We start from the raw sequence: 12,021 nt of genomic DNA, 5'->3' as shown, positions 1-12,021 counted from the left end.
CACCGATGCATCCACTGCTGTTCCTTCGACAGCGCCATCAGACGGAAGTTTTTGGAGCCGTGATCTAGCTGTGAGAGACTGATGGCCTTCTGCATTGTGGCAAATAGCCACATGTAGCCGCCGGCTGCCTCCTTTTTCACGCTCTTTGCTCGCAGGTCCCGTGACAGGCTTTGAAAGTAGAGTTCCATAGTTTCCCTACCGCACTACCGGCATGCCGATAATTTTTCCCTACTGCAGGCTTATTGGTGGTATTTGCCATGTCTTGCCCTGAGGTCATCAACACCTTGCTGACGGTGTGACCGATTTTCAACGTCAAAGAGGGATCGACTAGCCGCGTATTGTCAGACGAGAACACAAAGCAACATATGTGAGGTATGCGATTAGGAAACAAGAGCTGGGATCGTAACGCAGGTGCAGCGGGACACACACAAAACGTATCACGACTGCCGGCCCGGGGGACGGACATGTGAGAAAGCCCGGCGATTTGCGCGTTGCGCGACATGTTGGTCATCGCTTCCGCCAGGGCCTGCCATCCCGCAGCTGGCGGTGCACGCCGTCGGGGCCAAGGAAGTCATCTGCAACCGTGAAGTGTCCGAACGTGACTTCAGGGTTGGCGCTGGGGCGGGAGAACTGCCGTCGCAGCACCTGGTTCGACAGTCGCCGCCTGCGCCGGTTCACTGCAACCAACACATCACGGGCCAGAAGGCGAGAACGCGGCGGGAGCGGCATCACGACCACTCTGCCAGCACCGGCATGCCCATGGTCAGCCCTTAATGCAGTACAACCTCCGCGGTACAACCCCTCGACAGTTTTGTTAACCTCTCCCGGCACCGCTGGTAGGTGTTCAGTGGTCCGAAGTTCCCGTTTCAATTCTGCTTCTCCTTCCGGTCCCTCTCTCGCCACCAGTTTATCTTCCGCGGCACGGCCTCACAGAGGGCCTGCAGCAGCAGCTTGGGCGGCAGCAGTAGCTCGGCCCGGCCCGCGGCTCCGCCGGCGGCCGCCGCAGCTGCTGACCTCACCAGGTGGCCACCGCAGCCGGGTCACCCAGCAGGGACTGCAGGTCAGACTCGGTGAGGAACCGGGTGAGCGGCGTCACGTCGAGCGTGACGGCGTCACCGACCGGTGACACCATCGGCTCGCCGCCCGCCAGATCCGCCGGGTTCACCACGCTCCAGGCTATGTACAGGTAACACTGCTGTTGGTGTGTCCCCGAGTACATGTGGTGATACCATTAGAGCAGGTGGGGGCCGCGCGGGCCAGGCAGGGGATGGCATAACTCCACCAGCTCTCCCAGCAGGGAGCTATGGGGTCCCAGCGGATACCTCTAAACACGACCAGGCGGAGCAGCAGCCTGGCGCTCTGGGAGCGGCTCCGTCTCGCCTTCCAGCAGGATGTCCAGGTCCCAAAGCTCCTCACAGGAGGCCATCAGGAGGGATGTTAGGTGCTCCCTCACCAGACGGAGGGAGCCGGTGATGGTCCGCCGTTGGTCCGAGAGTGCAGCGCTGCGCCGCCCAGAAGGCGAAGCTGCCGCCGATTAGTAGCTGCATGAGCGCTGCACTGACTGGGACTGCGCTGACTGCACATTTCATTGTCCAGATGCTCGAGCCCATTTGCCGTTCGATCGCCCCAGTTTCGTTCTTCGACCAAGCTGTCCACCCGGAAGACGGTTGGGACGCCTGTCCGAGAAGCCACCACGTCGGGAACCGAGGCCAGTGCTGGTAAAGCCGACGGCCGGACCGCCACCGGTGAGATCTGCTGAAGGGCGAAACGGTACTAGAAATGAAACAATCTAGGCGTAAGATGGCATGGCAGGCCCAAGTATGCAAGTTACACAAAAAGCAGAGGGGAAAATATTGAGAAAACAGTACTTTTTGTTTGTCTTTTTTTAGTGGAATCAGCGTTTATTGCGGGAATTTTGTCGGGTAGGGTTTCCCGCATATGATACGCCCACTACCAAAAGGTAGGTTGTCCTAGATTGGTGGGGGTGGGGGGGGGGGCGTCGTAATCGACTTCAGGGTTAGCAATATCCGCTTTTCCTAAACGTAACACATCTTCATTGAGATAGCACAATTAAAGTAAGTCACAACGGTGACATGTCGCATTAGGCGAAACGAAAATACTAAATTAAAGTTGCTTCTTCGCACTAAGAAGTGCGGTTTGGCGGCGCGCTAAGAAGCGCGAATGGTGTAGTAGCAATAGTCTGCTCTACTGGACTCCTGTAACATAGGAGCTGACGTACGCCGTTACTAGATTTGGAATCCAGTGACGTGTGGTCATGATCAGGCTAGAGTCGAGAAACATCTCAGACTCGTTGACACAACGTATGACGGTGTTGGAGAGCTGGGCCTCGCTGGTTAGGCTGTCAGCTTGGACGTAATTGTCCTCTTCCTTCGTGCCATTGATGACGAGTGGCTGTCCTTTCCACGCGTACGCCCAAAATCTATGAAAAATATTCATCTGATTAAAGGGACTATCCCACCTTCTAAAATGTTGTTAAAACCAGTTAAATTGTGCCCGACTTTATAGATTGGATGACCAGGAACACGGTTCTGGCATTTATTTTTCATTAAACATCTTAGGCTTCCCATATTCCACACACAAACTTTCAAATATGTGACGTCACAGCCCAAAATTATCTCCTTCTCCAGGCCACATTACTGTCATAAAGCTGATTCTTTTTACTCTGTAGGCACCACAACAAAGTTCAGACCAAGTTTTAAGCGATTTTTCAACGAACAAACCCATTTAAATCAGAATGACTAAACGAGGTGACGTCACACTAACGGTCGCTCCATGTTGAAGATAGGGCCTTGTACAAGGCCCATTTTCAAATGAAGGGAACGAATTTCTTCAACACCAAGAGGCCGCGGGGGTTGCAACCTAGATAGATAGTGGTTTCTGAACCTCGCCGCAAACTTGGCTATCGCAACTCAAACCCCATGTTAAAGGTGGGATAGTCCCTTTAAGGAATATGTCGTAAAAGAACTTGTACCAGTTTGGTTGCAGTCTGTACACGAATTACCCATTTTGTTACGGCACTGTCGATATTCGTCAAAGTTGGAAGAGCTATTACGAAACACACCCGAATGACAACGGATTCCTGTATTAATTCATCGATCAGATAAACGTACCTACAAGATATGCAGTATTTGTACAGTCGCAGTTGTAAAGCAATGCATATGAACACAGCCGAACACTTTCATAAAAGTTGCTTCCATGGTGCATATCCAGCATAACATGCATGCTTTCACAAACGCACAAGATATGCAGCATTTGTACAGTCGCAGTTGTACAGCAATGCATATGAACACAGCCGAACAGTTTCATAAAAGGTGATAAGCCAGCAGCATATCCAGCAGATAAGCCACGTGCTATCTATGCAAATACACGCCAATACAAATCACCAGTTGGTAGAGAAGTCACGTATCAATGCCCAGCACCATGTCCTATCGCATTCGGCACGTTAGCGCTAACGTTGCCAGTCAGGCATCGGCGGCGCTTTGCAGGCGCCGTGGCTCCTCCGCAATCCTTCGGGCGCCGCCCCTTTCCCAGCCGAGCGGCGCCACGCGGCTGCCCTTCAGGCGGTCAACATTCGCCGTGTGAGGTCACACTAGCGACGCTGAAGCTTCGGACCTGCTTTCTCGGACCTGGACTAGCTATCGGCCCTGCTTTTTTCAGGCCGGCTTTTGACGCACTTGTCATCTCACGACACATCGATTGCAGCATCAGCCGGGTATACCTACCTGCGATGTCGGCTAGCACGCCTGCGTGTCAGTGCAGCGGGGACCTGAGAACCGCCGGCTCGCTGTCCAACATGCAGCGAACCAACCGCTCTCGGATGGTTGTTTCAAAAATCATTGACCGCGCATGCACGTTACAGAGAGCTGGACTCCATGCTGAGGTGTACTGGCTTGTTTGGCCACGGGCGGTACGGTCTGGCGGCAAGTCCGAAGTCAATACGTGCACGGCGTACCTTGGGACGTTGTCCGTCACTGAAGGGCATCACTCCGAGAGGCGGCTGATTGGACTGGACTAAGGAGGGTGTTCGGGTAGATCGGTTGGAAGCTGCGTTGTCGGGTCGTCCAGTGGGCACCATGTAGCCAGAACCGGTCGGCTTCTTCATGAATGGCAGCTGTGACCGCCTGTGCTTTTCTGCAACAGTTGGTTGCCTCAAAGTTGTCTCGTAGCCGATTTCTTGCTTGCTGCGCATCTCTCAAACTTGATATTTCGGCACTCATGTATTATGCCGGCAGTGGTCATTACACACGGTACCCCCCCCCCCCCCCAATAAAAACGAAAAATGAAACAATCAGATCACATACAGCTCTTGAGGACACAACTGTCTGCCTCTTCTCCTGGCGCAGTCTGTCCGTGCCAAACGGCTGTCGATTATCCAACCAAACGAAGGCAACAAAACACAGTAAATATATCGAGAAACAATATAGCAAATTAAACTGAACTAGACAAACCTAAGATAAACATCTCACCGAATTATATCGCTGTTTTACTGCGCAGGCCGGCAATTACCGTGGATAATCCGCCAGCGCTGGATCATAATGCCAAATGCGTTCTCCACGCATCGGCGGGCTCGCTTGAGACGGTAGTTGGTGATGTGTCTAGCGTCGGCTTGCTCGCCTGCTAGCGAAGCTCTCGGGTAGGGCCGCATCAGCTGGCGCTGCAGTGGGAGCGCCTCGTCGTCACCAGATTGTACGGGAGGTTGATGTCCGTGGCACACGCATTACTCATCACCCATTTTCAGCCACTTGGGGAGGTGGGCGGACGCTGTCAGCTTGGCGTACCCGAGGGGAGTGCATGCCGTCAACAAAGAAGTGCTCGATGCCCCAGATCCCCCGCTCGTGGCGACCCATCTTCCGCACAAGCGACCTCCCGATGGACAGGCACTTGGGACGGTCGCCGAGGTCGAGCCGCATCAGTTATCGCTCATGGTGGTAGGGTGCGGTGATCTGCCAGGGAGTACCGAGCAGCTCTCCGGCCGGCCTCGGCGGGGGCCCGAGGACGCACACGTTTTCGGCCATGTCCAGGAGGCGACCGATGACACGGGTAGCGCGCTCCCCGATGCTGCCTACATCCGCTGCGGTGAAGGAGGACATTTGCGTGTACCGGGTGTACAGCTCAGCTCCGTTCAGCCAGAGGAGCACGCTGCCGAGGCGCTCACCGCTTGCGGCGTCCACCACCTGCCAGGCGCTGATGTCGGTCTCGATGTTGTTGAGGACCGTCAGCCACGCCGCGCCCTCGCACGCACGGCTGCAGGTCAAATCCGTGATGGAGCCCCAGCCTGGATCTTTCCGCGATTGAGTCACCCAAGACCAGATGCATCCTTGGGTCTCGAACTGGCTCCAGCGGCACCGCCTGCTCCACGAATCACTGGTCCGCCTCGTCGTTCTGAAGGCATATGACGTCCATATCGTTCTCTGAAATGAGAAGGCATCAGCAAACACAGCAAAAATGGGTGTTTTTTCCGAGGGCATCATTACAAGTTAAACAGAGGCAGCGTAAAAGAAACGGGATAATTATGGAATGTGTAGAGTGATATTGCAAATGAGTATGAATTGCACGCGTCGGAGCCCTCTCCACACTGGTAAATCCCGCCTTGTATGAGTCGGACACTAATCCGTACTCCAGTATGCGTCACAAATTGTTTTCCTCGTTAAAAGTTGAACGGGAAGTCCGTTCCATCCCGTCCACAAATGAGAGCTAGTACATACATGAGCCAGTGGCCAACGACCTCTGCTCCCCTCCCCGTGCACTAGGACGATTTCTCCAACTTGGGGATTTGGGCCGGACTTCAGCCAACATGCTGAAGTCCTTGTGCTCCAAGGATACATTTTCTTTTGAGCATATCTCACTGCTTTTTGGGACGCTCCTCTGAAAACACCCGCGATCGCGCGCACACTTCCCCAAGTGACGCCGTAGCACTTTCCCGGCGAGCGGGGCCGGGCTGCCACTGTTCGTGGTCCGGCCCAGCTGCAGTCTGGCCACGACTGCTCCGATAAGCTGGTCAGCACTGCACAGATCAGGGCCGTTCCAACGAATGGCCGGCTCCATGGCTGCATTGGCGACGGGTTTTAACTGAAGGTGCATGCGGAACACTGCTTTGACTGCGCTGACCATGCTTTCACTTTCGGGCGGACTGATGAGCCAGATACGGATGACTAGGTCCAGGTACGGCTTTGAGACAGCAGTTTGGGGCAGTAAAAGATGTTTCAGGAGCTCCTGATTCGTTTTCACGCCTTGTCATCGGTTAGGAGGGGTTTGGAGAGCATTTCGTCGACGGAAACTTCCTACCAATGCTATGCCACAGACAGCTATGTTGTCGCTAATATTGTGTTGTCGTGAGTTATGTTCGTTTCGTGTCTATTTCTATTGCCACCGAGACACCGCTTTAGGAAGCACATATATTGCGCTGTTGTCACACGCATCACACTATCAGACTTCTACGTACGCTTCTGAGAAAAAAGACAAGAACAGTCTAAAATGCTGCCGGCCGCCCTTGTCCAAAGGCAAATAGTTCTGTAACAGCCATTTCATCGCATGGTGACTATGTTTTCTCTCGCCGTGACTCTCATATATATTGTGTGCAGTGTGATGTATGTGATGCTCGTGCTTTGGGAACGCCAACCTCATACTTGAGACGCGAGCTTTGTCCACTTACGAAAAGCCCAGGTTATCGGTTGGACAGCCTAGGTTGTTGATTGGACAATGGACAGCCGAGATTGTTGGTTGAGAAACCTTGGTTATTGGTTGAACAGCCCTTAATGTTGTTTCGACAGCCTAGGTTGTTGGTACTTGGTTTGGCAGCCTAGGTGTTTGGTTGGACAGCCTAGGTTGTTGTTTGGACAGCCTAGGTTGTTGCTTAGACAATGAACAGCCAACTACCTATTTTCCTCTTCACAAACAACGCTATCTTCATATGTCTCAAATTCCGTAAAACAGAGCCGTCAGCAACTGTTAACCTATTGAAAAAAAAAACAGAAACCGCTTCACAAATCGACCAAAGGATACCGTTGCATCTGCTCTTTGGCCCTTGCCGTTGCCCACCTTAACCCAGGCTTAGATCCGCACCTCCAGGTCAGCAATCGTTTTGACGACCTTGTCATTTACGGTACTCTCCCGCTGAAAGTGAGACACCTTTTCTCGCAAGAACCAGTCGAGTTTGTTGGCAGCCTTTCCACTGCATATGTTAAACACATTACAGGCGACCCCCCACCGCAGCCCATTTTCTTGTTGCCACACATCACTGGGCTCCAACGAAGCCACTCCCACACCCTCCACGGCTAGTTCAACGGCCGGTGACGGTGTGGGTCGCCAGCACCTCCTGCCCACAAGCCTTGTGATCAGAGCACTCACCGCCAGATGCTGCTATTTCATAGGTCGGTTGAAATTGATGGCCTTGAGCTGGGCCTTTTCAATATAGGTGTGGTTGTCGAGCAGCACCTGAGGGCAGGAAGCATAAATATTGCATCAGAAGAAATACAGCTAAAAACGTTACCTATGCCCGTCTTGTTTAGCTTTCTTACAAAAAGCTGCGTCTGTATTTCACTGCATCATACTCAAATGCTGTTTAATGTTTATGATCCTATATGAATATCAATTTGGTCAGCTTGCAGGCCAGGATATAGTATGGCACCTTGTCCATAGTTTGGAAATAGTACTGAGTAAAATGATGCAGCACTCAATAATCATCCGTACATATCTTTTCATAAATAAAAAGCACTTGTCTGCACTTGAGTAGCGGCAACCTATGAAGCAAAGCCAAGACAAAAGACACATTTATAGCTGTTATAGCTGTTCAGGAAATAAGTAATAGCTCACCACTGGCTCGGAGCTCCTCATTAGCTCACTATTGGTGCATAGCTCCGCTAATGTTTACTGATGGCTCATAGCTCCATGTTAGCTCACTGCTGCGCTGTATCACCAAGGTTGACCGGATCCATGGTGACAAGCTGCTCTTGTATGACAGAAAATAGATGAAGCTGATATGAGGCGCGGTGATGACCTGATGGTAATGGTGACCTGATGTATGGGGAACTGATGTGACCTGATGTGACCTGACCTGATATGACCTGACCTTGTGTCACACTGTGCGATCGACGCCAGCACCGGATGCTGGTTCGTGTTGTTTGTGTGTGTGTCTGCTGGTGTTTGTTTGTGTTTCCCGAAGATTTTAAGACTCGCCAGTCGGTTCATAATCCGTGTTTGTTGGCAATGTTTGATTGGCGGCAACAAGCAATACAAACAATATGTGTTACCGTTTGATATCGATGGTCCGTTTCACACATTGTGACCGATAAATCGTACCAAACTCGATCATGTCGTACACGGTCGTCCATAAACAGCTTGGTTTGCGGTCGCCCTTATGGAAATAGAAGTTGCACAATGCTTCATAGGTGAACTGTGGGTTGAAGACAAGGTACGTCCTGTGTATTGTACTAATGACGTCGATTGTTCATGTTGTGTACCTACATATATTTGCATGTTGATGATGTTAATACAATGATTCAGAACATTGGACAACGGCGTCTCTTTGCTTCTGGAATGTTCAGCTTTATTTAGTCAGGTGTGCTGTCTGTCCTGTATGGGCCAAATTTTCAGAGGGTGACGGTGGTACACACACTTAAAATAAAGGTTATCAGGAACTTTGATTGTTAAAGCGTAGTTTCTCCGATCATAGCAATAAAACGATTTGTTATTGAACGTGCTAGTAATTGATTTTACTTAAACTGTACATATTCGTAATGATACTCGTTCATATCACACATTATCAGTTCGCCAAGTTCACACATTATCAGTTCACCTCTTCAACTAAAGACCAGGGGCGGAGAATTGTCATACTCCCAGGGGTGTTTTGTAGCACCTGGCGAATGGAAGCGTCGAATTCTTGCGCAGAACAGCACATATAGGTACGTTTTCCCAGCAGCATCACTTTTCATAGGCGGCGGAACGGGGAGGGCACCGGGGCACCGTGCCCCCCTTTGATTTTGGCATTTTAACATTAGCCCTATGGGCGTTGCATGGAAAGAATGGGACCAAAAGTCGGCAGTGCCCCCCCCCCCCTTAACCCTCGCCCTGGCAGGGGGGGGGGTCGATGCGACCCCCCCCCCCCCTAAGGTTTTTCGAAGATAGCGTAAAAACGGCGGCGCGCAGCGCCGCCAAATTTGGCACAGCCTATGGGGCAACCCTTTTACATATGACCTGAAAATTTCAGGTTCGGGTGACCTTGGGTCAGGTCACCAGGTCAGAAAAACCGGTACAAGGTCATGGTCAAATTTCAATTTTCTTTTTGCACCTGTCCAACTCACAGTTTTGCACTGATTTCCTTCAAACTTTCAGGATGTGCTAAGTTCATAGTTCGGATTTTTTTAGGTCACTGACCTGAGGTCAGTTAGAGGTCATTACGTCGTAATGTTAAGCCTATGGGAAAATACTAAATTCGGAAAATACTGGAGATATCCGCTTCGTTCTATCACTTTTGTGCTTTGAAACCACAGTACTTAACAGCAGGTCACTTGGTGCTTCTTTGTTTGGTGTACTTATCCATGGGTCAGGTCAAATGAGGTCAACTGAGGTCAAATGACGTTTTTGCCAATAACTTGGCACATAATGACGCTAGAGCTTAAAAAAATGGTATCATTGTGTTCCTTGTGATCAGCCGAATCGAATGATATGCGATATGATGCAATTTGGTTAACTTTAACTTAATTTATTAATTTAAGTTTACTTAAAATTTAAGAAATACTTTAAGTACACTTAAGCAAGCTAAATAGTATCTCATTCGACGCGCCTTGTTGTGCTGAGTTCACTGGTGCTTTTCTTTTTGCTCTATCTTAATTAGATCAAAAGCTATAAGCGAAAAACTTTTGACCTGTTTTTAGCGAAATTTTTACATTTATACCCCCCAAAACCCCCCTAAATATTGACCTAGAGCAACCAAATTTGCACAGGGGCGAGAACTCCAGGGGGCCCACCTACCTACCAAATTTGGTGTTTCTAGGTGCCATAGGAGCCAATCGCGAGGGGGGGGGTCGCATCGACCCCCCCTGCCAGGCCGTGTTATGAAAAATGCCCTGCCCGGGCGAGGGTTAATTGAAGGTGTTCCGCCGCTACTGACTTTACTCGCGATTTACGCAAAGCAATTTTGTCTTAGACGTGATTTAAGCAACCATTGAAGCACTGTTATTTGGTGACCTTTGAATTTCAGGGGGAGGGGGGCTCGAGCATCCCCAAAACCCCTAATTATCCACCCCTGCTTAAGACTGAAGCAGTTATTCTGCAGCCGGGAAATCACATTTCCTGACTTGTGGAAGAGTCTGTTTCAGCCTTTGGGAACTGGGGACACGTGCAACGAACTCTGTACAAGATAGTTTGATAATATACCTACATGTAACATACACACCAGGATGCCGCACAATGCACCAACAGAGCACTGAACTCATGCCCTCGTGAATATACCGGTGTGTCGAGCAGAGCTAGTTGAAATGGGTGATTGTGTCATGCTGAATTTTCTGGGCGTATTCATGCGTACCCGTGAGGCTGTTTGGACCGACTGTGCAGCAGGTGGTTTAGTTCATGATCTGACCAACGAGGCACCGTCTGACCGTAGCGGCTGACTGTCCATGGTAAGTCACCCTCTGCTGACAGCTGACAGCTGACACAAATAGTAATACGTTTTTGTGCACGCCGCATCCGCCCACGGCCTACTCCCTCCCGTCATGACGCAATTCTCTCCACCAGTGACGTCACCCGGCTCACCCGGCTGCCACCAGGTGGTGGGGATAGTCATCACTCCTAGACCATCTTCACCAACATAAACACCCTCTGTGGCCTCATCAGTGGAACCGACCCAGCCGTACTTGGAGCCCAGGGTACATTGGTGTTCGGCCTCGGACCGAGCGGTCGCCAGGTGAGCGCCCATCTGCTGGCACCCGGACCGCGCGGAGGAGAAACTAGCGGACGTTGTTCGCCAGGAGATACAGCGGCCGGCACAGAGGAGCCAGCCGTCCGGACAGGCGCAGGGGTCGGTGGGTGTGCCTGGAAACGGGAGCGGGACGTGAGCAGAGGTCAGAGTGGAGCCTGTGACGATATAGGAGCACAGCTAGGAACAGACATGAACACGGGTTGAAAAGGGACACTGAAACGCGATAAAGATGAGGTAATGGTAAAACATCGGGTCGAAAATGGAGCCTGGAATGACATGGGACTATGGGAGCTTATTGGCGAAGAGACATCAATCAGCACGGGACGAAAAGGAACCCTGGAATATTGAATATATGATATACATCGTGCGAGAGAAGACTGGCACCCTCGTCAGCCCAAAGTATCCCAGGGATGCGCATGGCGTAACCAGGGCGCAAGTTCTTTACCTGGACAAGACGAGGGTGTCGTGGTGGTCGACTCCACTGCCGTAGAAATTGTCGGTTGTGCCGTCAAAGTTATTGTTGTTACTACATATAATAGGCTTTGCTGACAGATAGCTCCGGACTTCACCATCTGCGGTTTCCAAAGGCCTTGCGCGCTGCGGTACAGTATACCATTCAGGTGACGACGTCTCCTGCCATCTAGCGGGTGGAGGTGAAAATACTCTTGGTGAGCGCTGCGGTACAGTATACCATTCAGGCGACGCGTCTACTGCCATCTAGCGGGTGGAGGTGTAAATACTCTTGTTGAGCGCCGCTTACGGTATAACAGCATGGTAAAACAACAGTTAAGTAACAGTTAAGCAAAAAGTTACCGACTGTTTTGGCTTTCCGCACTAAGAAACTACAGCGCCCTTGAACAACAAATTGTTTCAATTCACTACTCGAATAACACATAGCACATCCTACTACCCTTCCCGTTATTTCTGTGAACCCGCCTCGTCTCGCCGGCCGACGTCCACGGAGTCCACAGGAGCAGCGGCAGGACGGACGGCAGCCTTGGACGTCAGCTACCGCTCATATGGACGTCAGCTACCGCTCATACCAGAACGGGACCGAGCCAAGATTACTTTACTACCTCAGAGCT

General features: G+C 51.2%; 1 protein-coding gene across 1 annotated transcript in view; it reads left to right on the top strand.

Annotated features, from left to right (window-relative positions):
• The window catches only part of LOC122391316 (collagen alpha-2(I) chain-like), a 58,070-nt gene extending 49,538 nt beyond the window's left edge, over positions 1-8,532 (top strand). Inside the window, exon 6 of the mRNA XM_043385113.1 lies at positions 7,941-8,532. Within this exon, the coding sequence (XP_043241048.1) occupies positions 7,941-7,988 (48 nt within the window). The 3' untranslated portion in view covers positions 7,989-8,532. The remainder of the gene's footprint in view (positions 1-7,940) is intronic.
• Positions 8,533-12,021: the final 3,489 nt, after the last annotated feature.

Source organism: Amphibalanus amphitrite, unplaced genomic scaffold (assembly GCF_019059575.1).
Source record: "Amphibalanus amphitrite isolate SeventyFive unplaced genomic scaffold, NRLGWU_Aamphi_draft 000431F_arrow, whole genome shotgun sequence".
NCBI classification, from domain to species: domain Eukaryota; kingdom Metazoa; phylum Arthropoda; class Thecostraca; order Balanomorpha; family Balanidae; genus Amphibalanus; species Amphibalanus amphitrite.
The sequence above is the reverse complement of the archived record's forward strand: the minus strand, read 5'-3'. Positions and strand labels throughout refer to the sequence as shown.